This window comes from Eubalaena glacialis, chromosome 3, assembly GCF_028564815.1.
Source record: "Eubalaena glacialis isolate mEubGla1 chromosome 3, mEubGla1.1.hap2.+ XY, whole genome shotgun sequence".
Taxonomy (NCBI): Eukaryota; Metazoa; Chordata; class Mammalia; order Artiodactyla; family Balaenidae; genus Eubalaena; species Eubalaena glacialis.
Window position 1 is genome coordinate 152,829,531 of NC_083718.1, and position 19,755 is coordinate 152,849,285.

The 19,755-nt window shown below is 35.8% G+C and overlaps 1 protein-coding gene across 2 annotated transcripts in view; it reads left to right on the forward strand.

Moving 5' to 3' along the window:
* Positions 1 to 19,755, forward strand: part of FAF1 (Fas associated factor 1) — a 473,015-nt gene that overhangs the window by 120,772 nt on the left and 332,488 nt on the right. The window contains exon 1 of one of the 2 annotated variants that reach the window (XM_061184240.1): positions 18,960 to 19,052. The exons of the other annotated variant lie outside the window; for it this stretch is intronic. Within the exon in view, the coding sequence (XP_061040223.1) occupies positions 19,038 to 19,052 (15 nt within the window). The 5' untranslated portion in view covers positions 18,960 to 19,037. Of the gene's footprint in view, positions 1 to 18,959; positions 19,053 to 19,755 lie in introns of those variants that run through there. 2 annotated transcript variants of the gene reach the window in all.

Genomic DNA, 19,755 nt, shown 5'->3' on the forward strand with positions numbered 1-19,755 from the left:
AAATATCTTTTTTAAGACTCTACTTTCAATTCTTTGTCTCTCATTTCCTCTCATATCTTTTCTTTTACATGCTGTGATTAAGACGAGTGTTTATTAAAACTCCGTCTTCAGGCATTATTGGTAAAGTGCTTTATTATCTGAAGTTCTTTTTTTCCCCCCAAAAATTTAAAAAAACCTTTTCATATGAAAGAGATACACAGTTCTTAAATATCTATACAAAAACAGTCTACAACAATACACTCTGTTGTCTGCTTCTTTTTTCTGTCTTTGTATTTGGATATCTGATAAATAAGTTTACTGTGGTAGATGTGATATGAGTTTAGTCACTAATAATAGGCTTGGAGCAAACCACCCCACCTTTCTGGAATCTATTTTTGTTGCCAATGGCTGAAGGAAACATGTTTAATTAGAGAAGTTTGACAATCTTCTAGTTTTCATAGTTGCTAATATGCTTTTTTCTTTCACTATTGCTAGAAACTTTACAAATTTACAATCCCGGAAATGATTGGGGCAGTAGAGTAATGTGCTAATTCTTAGAAAAAAGTCTTTTGTATAAGTAACTCTATGTTTATTCCAGGAAGAGAGTTGTCCTGAAACAGGAAAAGGGACAGTTATAAGATGTATGTGGTGCCATTAAGGGCCTTATTAAGGATCTGAGAGGTGGGAGAACGATAGAAGTACATAAAAAGAAATGAAGATGGCTGCAAATGTAAGAGAAAATAGTGCTGTGGGTAGAAAACTAATTTTCAGATAGTAAGAGAGTATGCTAGAGGTGCTTCAATTATCCCTTCTCTTTTTTTCTTCTTGTGTACAACAGTAGGTAATCAAGGGGGTGTCTTTTGCTAAACCTTAATTTGCTTTCTGTTTTTTTTATTTTTCAACATTTTATTATGAAAATGTTTGAACATACAGAAAATTTAAAAGAATTTTACAGTGAACACCTATATACCTGCCACCTAGATTCTACTATTAACATTTAAAAAATTTAAAAATTTTATGTTGGAGTATGATTGATTTACAGTGTTGTGTTAGTTTCAGGTGTACAGCAAAGTGATTCATTTATACATATTCATGTGTCTATTCTTTTTCAAAGTCTTTTCCCATTTAGGTTATTACAGAATATTGAGCACAGTCCTCTGTGCTACTACGATAGAATTTGCTTTCTATCTCTCGTCGTGCCCAGTGTTAAGATGGCACCATGTGAGAAAGTAGACAGAAAATGTGGCAGGAGGTCCTCTAGAGTGGGTTTGAGATCAAATGTTAATCAAGTGATTTTTGCTATCTCAGTGCTTTGATGTGAGACTTGAGAAGTCATAAAATTGTTAGCGTAATTTAAAAAAAGAACTAGAGGAAAAGCTGACTGAATTTTTTATCTTTTAATACGTGCCAAAGATAGGGGAGACGGTGGCTACTTTTTTCAGCATGCTCAAGGAGCATAATTGGTCATTTTGCAGTTTATGTTATTTGTATTTTCAGACTGTGGTTAAATGTTCAGGTGTGCTGTGTTGCTGTTGTGACTAACGTCTGTGTACCAGTTGGCAGATAAGGTGTGTTTATATATTTTGTCATCTTTTTGTATTGTTAAAAGGATAGATTGTGTATGAAACAAAATTATTTGTCTTGGTGTTTTGTATGGATTGTAGTTCAACAAACATCACAGAAATTCTTAAGGCCTGTACAAGGTGTATTTGAATGTTTCATGGAATCATTTATAGCAATTCCACATTCCTATAGAGAATTGTACTCTACACTCTTATTGATTAAGAAAAATCTTGGGTTATTACAATTAAATCAATTCAGGATTATTAATTGCAGCTATTTATTCTGTGTGGCCAGTATGTTTTCAGATGTTGAATAATTTTGCTATATTTTATGTATATAAAATAGTTATATTATTTATTTAGTTGGGAAGAGACAGCATTTGCCTTAGCTCAGTCTATTTGGCTAGATCTATTGATTTTCAGAGTTCTAATTATTAGGATTTATTTAAAAAATATTTTTAAACCACTGCAACCCCATCCCATCCAAGTGTAATAGTTCCAACCTTGCAAAAATATACCATATGATTAATTTGTGGAAGTCAAATAAACATCACTTTTACCCCTTAAGCTCCAATACTTGGTATTATTTTGTTTTGAGGACTTCTTAGGTAAGCCATTAAATCATGTCAGGGAAAATGTAGATTTCCCTGTTGAAATTTGAAACCAAGAGAATATCACTGATTCTTGGCATTCATCAAGTTAGTTTGGGAATCAGTGATTCTTAAACTTAAGTGAACTAAAAATCACCTGGGGAGCTTGATACAGAGCCCTGCCTCACCTCCAGCCAAGTTTGCAGTTTTTATGAGCTTGTCTCAACATCTGGTTAGAACACTAAAGAGAATACCCTGGAGATGAAGGGTGTTGGTTCATTGTGTCATTCAGTCTGCAGTTGCTGTAAGTCCAAATCCCTACTTGTTGAGGTTCTGTTTCTCTTATTCACATATCCATCTCAGTACCTTACCCCTACTTCCTCTATCAGTGTCATACTTATCAAAATGATCCCCTCTTGATACTTATTACAGATCCCTATGAAAAATGGCTTTAAGGAAAGGGCTTGATAAAATAGTGGCTTTTAGAGATGACTGTGAGAACATGGTGGCGCTATAATATTAGACATGGTGCCTAAAGACCTGATTTACAGCTCCATTCTGATATTTACTGTAAGAGCATGGCTAATTGGTTAAATTAACTGCTTTGATCCTCAGGTAATCATGATTATTTCACAAGGTTATTAAGATTAAACAAAATTACATATGGAAAGTTCCTAGCAATGTGCTTGTCAAATTGAATCCAATTTGATATTGAGTCCTGGATATGAAAAAGCATTCCAGTTACTGTTGCCGTATAATAAACTACCCCAAAACTTAGTGGCATAAAATAAGCACCTTATTATGTTCACAGATTCCATGGATCAGAAATTTAAAAAGATTATCTTAGGAATAGCATGTCTGCTCCATGATGTCCAGAGCTTCAGCTGGGATGAGTCAAATGGTTTAGTGTGACTCATATGGTTGGGAGCTGGAATATCTGGGGCTAGACTGCTTCCAAGATGGTTTCATCACTCATGTGTCTGGAACCTGTGCTGGGATGACTACAAGGCTGAGCTCAGCTAGGACAGTAAACTGAATCGTCTCTACGTGACCTCTCCATGTGGTTTGCACTTTTCTCACAGCTTGAGGCTACGTTCTGAAAGGGAGTTTCCCAAGAGTGAACTTTTAAGGAAACCGTAGAAGCTCTATAGCCTTTTATTACCTAGTTTGAGAAGTCACGTAGTGTACTACTGCTGTACTTTGTTGGTCAAAGCAGTCACAAGCCTATGTAGATTTAAGAGCCCACTTTTTGATGGGAGTATTATCCAAGAATTTGTGGCTAGTTTTAAAAACCTACAAAGAGTCATTGGAGATTTTACATCTAGTCCAGCTTCAGTTCCTGTCCTGTTATCCTGTTAAGTGGATTTAACTTTATTGATATACATATATATATATGTTTATTTATTGTTGTTGTGGTTAATTTCCCTGAAGAATCCCATAGGGATATATCAGTAGACTTTATGAAGTAAGCACCTTCACAGGTGCAAAGGTCAAAGGTTATGGAATCTTAGGTCTGGAAAGGACCCTAGAGATCTGTGATCGTTAATATTATGTGTCAACTTGGCTGGGCCACAGTGCCTAGATATTTGATCAAACATTTTTCTGGATGTTTCTGTGAGAATGTTTTTGGTTGAGATTTAGATTTAAATTGGTGAACATAGTAAAGCAGATTGCTCTCTATAATGTTGATGGGCCTCATCCAATCAGTTGAAGGCCTCTCCTGAGCAAGGGGAAGTCTGTAGTAGATGGCCTTCATACTTGAACTGCAACACTGGCTTTTCCCTAGGTCTCCAGCCTGCTGGTCCACCCTGCAGATTTTAGACTTGCCAGCCTCCATAATTGCATGAGCCAGTTCCTTAAAATTAATTTCTTTCTTCCTATCTACCCCTCTCTCTCCATCCTATTAATTCTCTTTCTCTGGCGAACTCTGAGTAACACAAGATCATTTAGCCCAACCCCTTTGTTTTTACAGATTTGGTAACATAAAGACTCATAGAGAGAAAGAAATTGGCCAAGGTCAAAGATCAAGTTATTGAGAAAGCCATGACATGAACCCATCTCTTGATTTCCAATTCAACACTCTTATTACCTGACATAATACCTTGCCCAGAGCTATAAAACCAAATGGAAAAGCTCACCCTCTCCTACTTCAAATAAAAAATAAGCATATTGAGTACTTTCCATATATCAGGTCCTGTCCTAAGTAGTTTGTATCCTTCTTTCTCATTAATTTTCACAACAGCCCTAGGAAATAAGTATTATTATTAGAACGTCTTTCATTTTGCATATTTGGAGGGCAAATGACTTGCCTAAGATGACACGTACAGTCAACAATAGACCTGTTATCTGAATTTAGGTCTCTAAATCTGGAATTGGGATTAATTACTATGCTGCATTCTCTGTATAAATTTCTTTTATTCCTGTCCCTTATTGATATTAAACAATGAAGAAGAGATGTGGATTTAGTGAACTTTTGATTCTCATCAGCCTGGAGCCTTTTCCCTTCATTGGTTATTTATAAGCCCTTATCTTTTGTTAATACTGATTATTTCCTGAATGAAAATGTCTGGGCTGTTGTCTGACCATTGCTACCCAAGACATTCCCAAAGTGGACACATTACCATGAAATTATGTGCCGTGGTCACATGTACATTCTCTGCTGCCACTAACTATTATTATCCCTCCTCCACCTTCCTGTTTCTCTTGCCTTCTATCCCTTCCTGTAGTACCAGTGGAAGGGGGCTAGGGGGAGAGGGTAGTGGTGTGGAGAAGAGTTTTTCATCTAGGTGGAAGTAAGCAGAGCATTAAGTTGCATATTACTTTCAGTTACATAAAGTTACGAAGGGAGCTTACTTGTTAGTTTATAGGACTAAAAAAGGAAAAAATATAACCAACTTAATGATTTGTACTCCTTTAGCACTTTGATTTCTGAGTACTAATATTTAAAGTGTGCAAATAAGATGGTAATCAGTCAGTAGAGGATCAACAATTAGGAATTGGGATTGGAAAGACCCTGGATTTTAGTAGTGCTTGCCTTGTACAAATTGGTCAGATTTACTGAGCTTGAGGTAATTGTCCTGCAGATCTGTTGTATAATAGATTGAAGACAATTTTGTTTGGTCATTCTTTAGTATATTTGGAGCACTGGATACACAGCTTTCCTATCTTCTAGAAAATCAGTCAGCTCTAAGTGCTATGATGAATGCAAAGAAGTAATACATTGTTCTTGCCTATGGGAGCTTAGACTCTAATTGAGGACACAAAACACATAGCTGGGAGAAAAAGGATTAACATTATAAGGCAAAATATAATATGTGCTAAGTGAATGGCTCATAAAATAACTGTCTTCAAATAGATTTTGGCAATAAAAATTGAGAGAGTGTGAGAATGATTGAGAATGCCCAGGGTATGGGATAGAGACTTGCATTGGGCCTCATGACTATTGACTGAAGTGGATGAGCTTAGCTTCTTTTAAAATAAATAATGAGGGTTTATTGTATATGTCTGAATATGAGATGATTCTCATTTTCCCAATGATAAGATAATAAAAATATTTTTAAATAAATTTATTTATTTATTTATGGCTGTGTTGGGTCTTCGTTGCTGCACGTGGGCTTTCTCTAGTTGCAGCGAGCAGGGGCTACTCTTCATCGTGGTGTGCGGGCTTCTCATTGCGGTGGCTTCTCTTGTTGCGGAGCATGGGCTCCAGGCGCATGGGCTTCAGTAGTTGCAGCAGGCGGGCTCAGTAGTTGTGGCTCATGGGCTTAGTTGCTCTGCAGTATGTGGGATTTTCTGGGACCAGGGCTCGAACCCGTGTCCCCTGTATTTGGCAGGCAGATTCTTAACCACTGTGCCACCAGGAAAGTCCCAATAAAAATATTTTGGTTAGCCTGAATATATAAACTTTTTAAAGCTTGTATATGAAATAGTCATTAAGTTTAGCTTGTTAAGTTATACATACATATTTTAAGTTAGATAATAAAAACTATTACTTTAGAAATATTGCTTTTTAAAAATACTCATTTAGTGAAATGTTATTCAAACCTTTCACATGCATTTTAAATGTTCGTGTCTTCCTCATTACTGGAAATAGTCTCTCAGTTTTCCAGAGCACGTGATCTTAATTTTTGCTTAAGTGATTTGAGATAGAGCACTTAAAAAATCTGGATATGGTACTTTTTCTGGGAATTTTAATCTCAAGCCACAAGAACTCATTTGCTATTCATGAGCTTTACAGTGAAACCCTTTCAAGTAATCTTTAATGGGCTTATTTATAATGACATCTAAATTTTTAATTGTGAGCTAATACCCACCCGCCCCCTCCCCCCTGCTAAATAAATATGAAATCTGTTGAATTTCTGCCATTCTTTTTAACTGATTCCATTTGGTAACCTGTTTTCAGTGTCCAAAACTAGTATTGTCTGAAGTTGTTTTAGGCTCTATGTCTTTTCTAAACAGTTTTTTGTTCTTCAAAAATAAAATAATGTAAAGACTCAACTATAGGGCAGTTTCCTCTTTTCTTTGGGATAGTTTTGGGAAAAGAATTTTGCCCTATATTCAGTGTCATCATCTAAAATTGATCAAAGTATTACAAGTGAGCTAGTGAGTAAGGTGAAGGAGGTGGTTGAAGTGGAATGGAGAGTCTAGTACAATGCTGTTCAATACAGAAGGTACTAACCCCATGTAGGTATTTAAGTTTAGACGAATAATTTAATAATTATGTTAATTATTATAATTCAATTCCTTGGTCACACTGGCCATACTTCAAGTGATCAGTAGCTATGTAGGGCTAGTGGCTACAGTATCATACAGTGCTGATACAGAATATTTCCATCACTGCAGGAAGTTCTGTTGGGTAGCACTAGTCTAGAAGATGTTCTATAGCCTCAGGAATTCAGAGATTTCTAGGAATAATCATATTGGTGGTAGTAGTCAGCCCCACCCCCCTGCCGCCCCACCTTGCCCTCCAACTCAGCTGTCACCTTCCCTTCCTCCACATAGACACAGATCAGAGGTGGGTTCTCAGTTCCTAAAATAGACTTAGTGACCCAAGGAACTATAGTAAATATTAGTATTGCTAATGTATTATAGAGATTTGTATTGTGTTGATCTGATACTCAAAGTACACCCTTTCCTCTATGTTGTTGTCAAGAAATAGACCCCAACTTGCTTTATGATGAAAAGAGCAGGACTTTTTGGACTCAGAGAGGCCTGAGTTTGAATGCTACTGTGTGTGATTTTGGATGAATCTCTTAATTTTTCGAAATGTCATTTTCCTCATCTGTTAACATGCTTGCTTCATAGAGTGAGGATTAAATGAGATAGGTAATGATGTGTAATTACTTTACATAATGCCTTGCACATGTCAGGTGCTCCCTTTCCTCTTCATTCCTCTTAATGTCCCAAAAGACATCTAATAATGCAGATTTATTCACTTAACACTTTCACTCAGAAATTCACCAGAAAATATTTATTGAGCATTTACTATATGCAAAGTTGTCTTCTCAGTGCTAGGAAAATAACAGTTAACCAAAACAGATAAGAATCCCTGCCATGATGGAACTTATATTTTCATAATGGGGGACAGACAGTAAATAATATAAGTAAGTAACATTATATAATGTATCAGAAAATGATAATGCTTAGGGAAAAAAAATAAAACAGGGAAGAAGGATATGAAGTTTGTTGGGTGGTGATCTGCAATTTTTTAGAAAAGGTGGACAGGTGACAGTTGAATAAAGACTTGGAGGAAGGGAATTAGCAAGTGAGCCATGTATCTGGGGGAAAGAACGTTTCAGGCAGGTGGAATAGTGACCACAAAAATCCTTAAGTGAGAAATCAGGCCTGACATTTTTCCAGGAACATCAGGGAGACAAGTATGGCTCAGGAAAGGAGGAGGACGAGAAGTTAGAAAGATTAGGGGAGTGAGGGAGGGAATAAGGAATCTTAAGGATGTTGTCTTTTTATACTAGAGAAAATATCAGTGGAAGATTCTGAGTAGAGCATTGACATGATCTAATAACTTCACTATTAAATAAGAATACACTGAAGGTGAGCAAGGGCAAAGCCAGGAAATCAGTTAGGAGGCTGTTACAATAATGGAGGAGAGAGAAGATGGAGACTTGCACCAGAGTGATAGCAGTGAAATGTGATCAGAATCTGAATGTGTTTTAACATTTCAGCAATCAGAATTTGTTAATGAGTGGGGAAGGAGGGAATAGTGAGAGAGAGAGAGTCAAGGATAACTCTGAGGTTTTTGGTTGGACCAACTGGAAGAATGGAGTTGCCATTTATTAAGCTAGTGACACTTTATATATTCTTCTTAATGCTGTATTGTTATTTCTTCTCCTGGTTTCCCAAGGTTTGGGCTGTCTTGCCCGTTTGTTATCTACAATATCTAGCACAATTCTTTGCACAGAGTAACTGCAATCTACTTTCCTGAATTAAATTGATTTTTAGATGAACATCAGTCTCAAAATAGAGGTAGCTGTATTCAGGACTGCTGGTAACCAGGAAGAGTGTTTTCCTTATGTTGCTGCTTATAATATAAAGCATATCTGGTTTGTTGGCTTTGCTCAACCAACTAAAAGTCTTCCCTTGAATACTGCAGGATGTCTACCTCCATAAAGCCTTCAAACTGCTAACCTTCAGACATTTCTGTTTCTTTTGTGTTTTAGCTTGCCAGTTGAATCTAGAAAAGGCAGATTAGTGGATTTCTCCCTTCCTCTTCCCACAGCTATTGGATAGAGCAGAAGGCAGTTATTTTATAATAGGTGGAAGAGAGAGAGGTTGTGTAGGCCTTTATGTGATGCTGACCAGAGTCTAAGTACCATCCACTTGCCTAAGGAAGAGTAAAGAATCCAGGGAAAGAAAGTAAGTGACTGTACCAGAAACTACCTTTCTTGCATTTTGGTTTTAGTAAGTGAGCTCTTGGTTGTCAGTTCATTTTGATCTTAGCTATGTGGTTCTCCCAGTTTGCTATTTGTTTTTTCATCTGTAGATATTTATTTGACAAAGATGAGTCTCTCGGGTACCATTAGTAGTCTTAGGATCTGCTTCGTATTCCTTTGTCTTTAATTTGGTTTGCACCAGTCTTGATTCTGCATGTTGGGCTATTTTGATAGTGATATGTGCTTGGAAAGATTCAGTGAACTTTTTTTGCACTAGACTAAAAACAAATTGTGAAATGGTTATATTTCTTAAATTGTTTTGCTTTCTGTTTTCTTCCCCTGAAAAAAAAAATCAAATTAGAACTTATTAAAACCAAATATTTGCTATTAGGACCTGTTACAGGATTGCCAATTGGAATTCTTTTCTATTGCAAAAGTAAACAGCAAGATTAATAAAAAGAAATTTGAGTTTAGGGTTAGTTGTAGGGATATTAAACTACTCGCTTCTACTTTAGTCTGATCATCTTATCTGTAACTGTTAGAGTATGTTGATGATGGTAGACCATTACTTAAATAGTGAAGAGAGAGAGGAAACATCTCCAGAAATAAGTTGTCTACAATTGGTAAGTGTTATGAGTGGAAAATTTTCTATTTTTAAGTAGTGTCCTTTCCTTGCCTTCAAAATTTTGTGATTAAAAACTATTTGTGATTTCAAACAAGGGTAGATCTCAGTATGACAACAGTTACAATAAAAGCAGCCCACCTTTATTGGGTATGTTACTATGTATCGGACACCATTTAAGCATTTTATATATGTTAACAAGTTTCATAAAAACCCAATGTGCAAGTACTGTTATCACCCCGCATTTTACTGATGAGAGAACTGAGGCAGAGAGACGTTAAGTGACTTTCTAAAGATTACGCAACTAGTAAATGATGGGGCTGGGATATACGGCTTTCTGGCTCAAGAGCCCTCACTTTTAGCATATTTAATAACATGTGAGTGAGTTTATGAAGAACCTATGCCTTTAGACATTAAGTAACTTCGAAAATAATAAAGGGTTCAGGGGGAAATAATAGATTCTGTACGTAATGGCAGACTAACAGACTTTATATGGGTCTCTCAAATGTGTGCTATAAACTTTCTATAGTTGTTCCCAAACCTCGTTGTGCATCAGAATCACTTGAGGAGTTTGTGTGTTGGGGAGGAAGATTTCTGGGCCTCATTTCAGACCATCTGAATTTGGATCATTGGGAGCAGGACTTTATATATCTGGATTTCTAGCCCAACTTGAGGCAGATATTTATGCACCACTGATGTACAGCACATAACAAAACTGATTAAAACAAAAACACTGTGTAATGGGGATGGATAATTATGGTGGCTAACATTTGCAGAGTACTTTTCTTGTATTATCTCATTTAATCCTTATAACAGCCATATGAAATAAGTTGGTATTATTACCTCCACTTCATAGATGGGAAACTAAATCTTAGAGTAGTCAAGTTAACATGACGAAAGTCATACAGGTAATAAATATATGATAGAACCAGGATTTGAAAACAGACTTAAACTACAGAACATAGAAATTCCCTTAATTGACCTAGTTAAATTATAGTAGCTCATAGGTCATAGAGAACTAAATACTGAATATGAAGTGTTACTGTAGTTTTTTTCTTTGCTTAAAAACAAAGATATAAAATGAATATATAGGGACTTCCCTGGTGGTCCAGTGGTTAGGACTCCACGCTTCCAATCCAGGGGGCCCAGGTTCGATCCCTGGTCTGGGAGATCCCACATGCCGCATGGCCAAAAATTATATAACTAAATAAAATAAAAATAAAAATAAAATAAAATAAAATGAATATATAAAAATTAGCATTTGCATGCCATCTGCCTTTTATCTGTTTTCTATTAATGGCAATAAATTATCATACCTGGTGGATTCTCTAAGGCCAACATTTCAGTATTAACAATTTGGTTGATGCATATATGTAACTGTAACTGAGGTTTGTATTGGAGCTCAGGTGCCCATATATATCTCCTTCTACTTCTCTGATACTTCTGTTTAATATTTTCTCTGATTTTTCCTACATGCTACTTAAATGTTGGCATTCCAAAGGTTCCATCAGTGAAGGCTTTTCTTTGTTCACACTACCTCTCATTTTGGGTAAACTCAATCCACTCCTAAGACTTTTGCAAATACTTTTTAAAAACAATACTGAGATGTAAGACACATAAAGATACCATCTTAACCACTTTTAAGTATGCAGTTCAATAGCGTTAAATATATACACATTGTTGAGAAACAGATCTCTAGAACTTTTTCATTGTGCAAAACTGAAACTTTGTACCCATTAAACTATAAGCCCCCCTCTGCCTCCCAGCTCTTGGTAACCACCATTCTATGTACTTTCAGTTTCCATGAATTTGATTACTCTAGGTACCTTATATAAGTGGAATCATACAGTATTTGTTATTTTTTGGCTGGCTTATTTCACTTAGCACAATGTTCCATACAGTAGCCCGTGACAATATTTCCTTCCTTTTTAAGGCTGTATAATATTCCATTGTTTGTATGTACCACTTTTTTTTTAATCCATTACCATTGCTGGACATTTGGGTTGCTTCTACCTCTTAGTTATTGTGAATAATATTGCTATGAACGTGAGTATACAAATATCTTTTTTGAGACCCTGATTTCAATTATTTTAGATATATAACTAGAAGTGAGATTGCTGGATCATTTGGTAGTTCTGTTTTTCCACAAATATGTTTAAAGTGAATGACTCATGACTCCAAACTCTGTATCTCGAACTCACACATTTTAAGATTCTTAACAATCTATTGGACATCTCTGTGTGAATGTCCCATGTGTACTTTAAAATCGACATGCCTAAAACTGGAAGGCTCAAACCTCCCTATCCTCACCAGCCTGTTCCTTTGCTCATGTTCTATGGCATTTTCATTTATTCACTTGTGTATTCAGTGTATATTAACTCACACTACCTAGGTACTAGGCCCTTTTGTTCATGATGAGGGCACATCAGTGAACAAAATAAAGTTATTTGGAGCTTATATTCTGGTCAGGGAAGACAGATAACAAACAAGGAGACAGTAGCATTAAGGAAAGCCTCTCTGAGATGACCGTTGAGTAGAAACCTGACTGAAGTGAGGGAGTGAGGTATGTGGATATCTAAAGGAATAGCATTCCAGACAAAGGGAAGAATAAGTTAAGGAGTTTAATGTGGGAGCATGCTTGGCTTGTGCAGGAAATTGTAAGGAAACCAGAATAACTCAGCGGGGTTAGTAGAAGATGATGTCAGACAGCGAGAGAGAGAGAGAGAGAGAGAGAGAGAGAGAGAGAGAGCTGGAGCCAGAATATGTAGTCTTGTAGGGTCAGAATAAGGACTTTGACTTCGATTCTGATGATAAGGGAAGGCATAAGAGTATTTTGAGTAGGAAAAGGGTTTTATTTGGCTTGACATTTATAAGCATCATGCTGGCTGCTATGTGAATAGGCAGCAAGTGTGGGGCAAGGATGTTTGGAGACTATTGGAATACTACTCCAGAGGAAAGATGATGATTTAGACCAGGGTGGAAGCAGAGAAGGTTGGTGAGATTCTACATTTTGGACATAGAATAAAGAATTCCTCATAGATTGGATGTGGAGTATGTGAGAAAGAAAAGAATTGAGGATGACTACATGATTTTTGACTTGAGCAGTGGAATCATTAGAATTGCATGCCATTTTTAATGATTGAGAGGACTGGAGCAGGAGCAGTCACCCAAGTCAGAAGCCTGGACATCGTTTCCAGCATTTCTTTCCTTTTCAATTCATACCTCGCAGTGCTACCCAAATGATTTTCCTAAATGGCAAATTTGAGTTGCAGCAGTTGCCTCCCCATTATCTTCAGGTTAAGTAAAACTTTTAATGCCTTTATCCTGCCTCTCATAATCTAACTCTTGCTTACTTTTCCAGCCGGCCTCTCACTGCTTCCTGATGCAAACCATTGCTGAAGCCACACAGAACTACTTTTAGCTTCCTGGGTAGACTAAGTAGATTCATACATTGCACTTAAAAAAAAAAAAAATCTCTTCCTGAACGTCTCAGTCAAATTTCTTTTCCCTAGAAGAGCCTTGTTTTAATACTTGATTCAAATATCATCCTTTCTTCCCAGCTTTTCTCCGAACATTCACATTACTTCCACTTTTTTGCCTTTAGAGTATCTTATATATTTCTCTATTGAAGTCCATAATAAATGGAGGAAAGAGTCATCAGTTTTGGAGTCATACAGTGGAGTACTTGAGAAAAATTTAGAGAAGAATATCATAGTGATTAATGTATTTGGAAAATAGGAATTTGAAGGTACATTTAGAAGAATTTAAATATAGTAGATTGTTGGAAATGGTCTGCTACAGATATGAAAAATTAAATAATTATTTATGAAAAATGATTTTCCTTTCTGCCCAGAAAGAAAGAGGGGGAAATGGTATTAAGCATCTTTTTGAGGCCTCATTGGCTTCCAGCCGTAATCTCATGGTCTTTCTTTAGTGTGGGCACTTAAATCTATTGTTTCTTTGCCCAGTCACATCTGTAGCTGGGGAAATTTTCATCCCAAAATAGATCTCTTTCTCATAGCTCACTTCATTAACATCATACTAATGAGGTTTGTGAAATAATAGAGATTTATATTGGTCTGTCCTGGTTCCTGGCACAGAGCTTCTAAAACCCTTGTAATTTCCTAAGTGATAAGAGTAGCATTTTTTGTTTTAATATTTGGTCTTTGACCCTGGTTCCTGACAAAGAGCTCCCAGATCCCTTGGAACTTCCTGGGTGATAGGTGTGTCTTTTGTTTTAATGAGGAGACTCTTGGGCTTGTGAATAACTTCAGGAAAGGGGCCAGTCACCAGAAAGACCAAGCCATGATTAGAAGCTTGGAAATTTCAGTTCCACCTCCTATCCTCTAGGAAAGGGAGTGGGCTGGAGATTGAGTTAATGATCAATCATGCCTACATGTTGAAGCATTTGTAAAAATACCAGTAGTACAGGTTGGGGCAGCTTCTGGGCTGGTGAACACACAGGAGGGTGGCATGCCTGGAGAGAGCATGAAGCTCCGTGCCCCTTCCCACATACCTCGCCCTATTCATCTCTTGCATCTGGCTGTTCTTGAGTTTTATCCTTTTATAATAAGCTGGTAATCTAGTAAGTAAAATGTTTTCCTGAGTTCTGTGAGCCAGTCTAGCAAATTAATCGAATTGGGGAGAGGGTTGTGGAAATCTCCGATTTATAGCTGGTTGGTCAGAAGCACAGGTGGCAACCTGAACTTGCAATTAGCATCTGAAGTAGGAACTGTCTTGTGGGACTGAGCCCTTAACTTGTGGGATCTGATTCTGTCTCTAGGAAGATAGTGTCAGAATTGAGTTAAGTTACAAGGACACTTACCTGGAGTTACAGAATTGCTTGATGTGTGGAAAACCCACACATATGGCATCAGAAATGAAGTAGAGTTGTAGTAGACTATGGAGCGTTTTCTCCCCATACAAGGTCAAAGGTGAAAATTCCCCAATTCACAGCTGTAGGATGATGGTCTCTTTCAGAATTTCTCATTGGCCCAATTTATGGCAAAAACATGAGAGGAGGATGATTCTGTCTTATTCACAACTGTTTTTTCCTCAGTACTTAGAATAGTTCCAGGTTAGTAATTAAATATTTGTTGAATGGGTTATAGTGGTAGAATGAATGAATGAATGCAGTATTCGAATGCATGAATAAGATGAATGATTGCTGTGTAAGTACAACACAATGAAAAGTCATTGAGAAAAAGGTGGTGTGAGTCAGTTAAATTTTCTTGGAGAAAATGATTCAAGTCTGGGTCTTGAGCTCTACTAGTCCACAGTAGGCATTCCTTGCTTTGTGATCCCATACTGTTTCTCATGCTGGATTGAAATTGTTTCTGTAACTGCTCAACCTGGGAGGAATGTGTCTTGTCATCCTTGTATTCCCTCCAGTGTCTAAAACACTGCCTTGATTATGGAGAAGAGAAAGCCTGGGTTTTGTTGGAAGAATTCACTTGATGGCAAGATCAGAGTTGTAAATGCTAAAATACTGGTACTTTGTGGGTTTGACACCTATTATTTAGATATTTTGTAAATACTTGAAATTTGACATACCATAGAGTAATGATTTCAAATTAAACAAAAGTGCACTGATTTAGAAAACATTTTTCTATACTTTAAATATTTTCAAGAGATAGAAACAATGTTAATATTATAATCATAATTATTCTAATTCACAGGCTTTCTAAACATGTGGAACATGCAGAGTTGCCTATACTAGTCTATCTGGTAATTATATATATATATATATATATATATATATATATATATATATATGTATGATTATATATAATGAAAATGTATTTGTCATTTCTATTTTCATAAATTTTAAAATTTAACAGGTTTTCTTTTTCTACTTGTTTATAAATTCTTATATTTGAAATGTATTAAGTGTTTAGTTTCACTGATTTGCAATCAGTAATTAATTTAGAGATTGACCAGCTAAGGAGACTGCTATAAGAATTAAGCTAATGATAATGCTATGGCATAATTGTTGAAGACTGGAAAAATGGTGGTCTGTTAGTAACTTAACGTGTATTGTATTGAGTTTGTCATATAACCTCGTCTAATCTCAGTTTATCAGTCTTTGAATACAAAGTAGAATTTGGGAGGGAGGATAGGAAGCAGGGTTTATTGGAAGGTTGCTGAGAAGCTCACGTATTTGAAAGAAAGCTTGAACAACCAAACCAAGTCTTAGGAAAACCAGTAAACCGAGTTGCTCTGTCAGAAACTTATCACTGAGCACCATTGTCAGGACACATCTTCAACTAGTTAGTCACTCGTTCAAGAGCCACATTCCCAGGAGAGCCTGATTGGTCTAGATTGAGTCACCATGATTAATATATTTTCAGTATCACATGGGATGAGGCAGGAGTAGTAGTTCTCCAAAAGAAACACATGATCTGTATCAAAAGGAAAGAGGGAAGGGATGATGGGCTGGTACAAACCACAGATGGGGCACAATAATAGCTAATGGGACAATATATGCATCTGAGATTGCATTTTTCTAGTGTTTCATGAAACTGAATTAAACCGGAGTTTTAATGTTCTTTTGTTAAATCAACTTTGTCAATGACTAATTTATATATGTATATAGATTTTAGTTGTATACAACTCTATGAGTTTTGATAAATGTATACATTGTGTATGTATACATTGTGTATCCAGTCCCCCTCCCTTCAAGATTTCCATCATATTAGAAAATTTGTTCTCTTTTCCTGTCAGTAACCCTCAATGCTGCTCCAGGCAATCATTGATCTGATTTATATTGCCACATTTTGGTAGTTTTGTCTGTTCTAAAACTTCATATAAATGGAATCATATACTATGCAATCTTTTGTGTCTGGCATTGTTTACTCAACATAATGTTTGAGGTTCATCCATATTGTTGCACGTATCAGAAATTCATTTTTATTATTGAATAACAGTCCTTTGTGTGAATATGCCACAGTCTTGTTTATTCATTGGTTGATGGATATTTTGGTTGTATGTTTGGTGTTATGAATAAAGTGGCTATGAATATTTGTATACTAGTCTTTGGTGGACATATGTTTTTATTTCTCTTGGGTAAATTCCTAAGAGTGGAATTGTGGTACTGTATGTTAAGTGTTTGTTTAACTTTATATAAAACTGTCAAACTGTTTCCAGTGTAGCTGTGCCATTTTACTTTCCCATCAGCAATGTGTGAGACTTCTAGTCCTCCAAATCCTCACCATCATTTGGTGGTGTTAGTCTTTTTAATTTCAGCCATTTTAGTGTGTTTGAAGCAGATTTCTTTGTGGTTCTCTTTTTAAAAATTAACTTTATTGATAATAAAATGAACCCATTTTAAGTGTACAATTTGATGAGTTTCGACAGATGTAAGTACCTACATTACTACCACCACCACAGTCATTATCCCTAAATTTCCCTATTGTCCCTTCTGTATCATTCCCCACCGATCCTAAGGAATCCTTTATCTGCCTTCTTTAACTAGAGATTAAAATGGTCTTTCCTAGAGTTTCACATACCCGAAATCATATAGTATTTTCTCGTGTCTGACTTCATTCATTTAGCATAATGTTTCTGAGATGTACCCATGTAGTTGAATGTATCTGTAGTATGTTCCTTTTTATTGCTGAGTAGTGTTCCATTGCACCCAGACACTGTGGTACACCCAAAACAACATTTACCTGTTGTTGGGCATTTGGGCTGCTTCTAGTTATTGGGTATTGTGATTAAAGCTGCCATGAATATTAGTATACAAATCTTTGGGAAGTATGTTTTTATTTCTTTTAGATAAATACTTAAAAGTAGTATTGCTAGGTTATATGTTTACCTTCATATATAAAACAGTTTTGAAAGTGATTGTACAATATATGAGACTTCCTGTTGTTCAGTGTTATTGCCAAAACTTGTATCATCCTATTTAATTTTAGCCATTTTAGTAGGTATGTGGTGGTCTCTTATGGTTTTAATTTGCATTTCTCTGATGACTATTTAATGTGAACAGCTTTTTATATGCTTATTGGCTATTCATATATCTTTTATTGAGAAGTTTCTGTTCAGATCTTTTGCCCGTTTTCTGACTGACTTGTTTGTCATCTTATTGAGTTATAAGAATTCTTTTTATATTCTGAATATAAATCCCTTCTTGGACATTTATACATAGCAAATACTTTTCCCAGTCCATGACTTACCTTTTCATTTTCTTAGAGGTGTCTTTCAAAGAGCAAATTTTGAAATTCATAATTTTTATCTTTCATCTTTTGCTTACCCAGTGTTGTACCCAGTGTTGTCATGATTTCCCACTGTGTTTTCTTGGTGTCCTCATTTGTAAAATGAGGGGGTAATATGAGAGTTAAATGATTTAATATGAGTAAAGCACCTAGAGAATACATAGCACCTAGTAAAAACTATATAATGTTAGCTACCTTTATTGTTACTACAACTCCTTTACTCAGAAGTTATCTTTGAAGTTTTTGGACGCTGTCTGTACATCCCTGTCTCATCTCCCTCCCCTCTCAAGAAATCTCATTGGCATTTTCTTCAGGGGTCATTTGTTTAAAAATATGAAAAGACCAAAGCCAAGATTTCTATATGTGTAGGGGATGATTTGTATTAGATGCAGTAGTTTTCAAAATTTATTTATTTATTTATTTATTTAGGATGCTGTAGTTTTATAATCTACCAATTTGCCATTTCCCTTCCCCCAAAAGGTCTAAAGCCCACCGTGAGTGTCATGGTTTTCTCCTTCTGTTAAGGCTGAAGATAAGAATATTTCTTACAGCCACCTCTGACCTTGACTTCCACTATACTTTAAACATACTTCACATGTCTTCCAGTGGACTCTGAGAAATGACGATTCAGAGGGTGTTGTCAAGTTTTGCTAAAGAGAACTTAGAGGCTGGAATTCTAATTGTGGTAAATTAACTGATTAAAAATGTCATGGACATAATTAGCATAAAAGCAATAATAGTTATACCAAAATGGATTTTCCTACTACCATAAAGTAGATCAAGGCAAGATGCTGTCTTTTATATATGTTGCAGTCTGCTGAAGATCCACTGTAGTGTGTTTGAGTCGGTCCCAGAAATAGAAATATTGTGTTTATTCTCTGTTTCTTTGGCCAAATATTTAATCATTCCCTATTATTATATTCCTGTTTATAGAATGAGAGACATAATATCTTCCTAGCCAAAAAAGAAAAACAAAAAAAACAAAAACAAATTAGCAATGGGATTATTTACATTTAGTAAATGATACGTGGTTCTTATGTGATCAGTATCATTTCTAGTCTATAATCTAGGTTTTTCTAAATCTAATCTCTTTTCTAAAGGTATCCCCTCTATCTGTGCTCTCCTGAGCCCTGGATCAGGTACCCAGGCATACCCAAAGTCTAACATGGTACCTGGCAATGAATAGGCCTTTGGTAAGTTTGTTGAACCAAACTTTTAATTTTACCCTTTATTTCTTGAGTCTTTATTGTTTCCCTTTCCATGAATTCTCTTTGAACTCAAGAAGTCACTAGTCTTTAAAAGAAAAAAAAGGCAAACAAAAACTTATCTTAGCCATTCTTCTTGCAGGTCCTATCTTTATACTTTTCATATTGTTTCAAGAATCAGTTTTACTTACTTTCTTATTTCCCTTGTATTTCTTAGCCTTTTATGATATAGTTTTTACTAAAACTGTTTTCAAATATGTCTAACAGTCTCTTCTTAGGCCTCATTATATTAGACTATTTTCACATTTTTTATTTTGTCTAATCCCTCCTTATAGTACCATCATTGCCTCTCTATGACATATTCCTGGTCCTTCCCCTCCTATCTAACCCTTCCATTTTTATTGTTTTGTTTTGTTTTGTTTTTAGCTTTCTCTTCTCTTTTTTTTTTAACATATATGAATTCCCCAAGATTCTTTGTCTCACTTCTCTTCACCAGAGAATAAAGGAGGGAGGGAATTAAAGTATTTCTAGGGCTTCAAATAAGCAGGTGTTTTACTTAATCTAGCTCTGATTTTTAAAATTACTTTTTTGTCTCCTTTTGGATATTACCTGAACTTCTCATAGTAAAATTAATTGTTGAATGGATTTTTTTCCATGCTAGAAGACATGCTATGTTATGTCCATTAGTAAA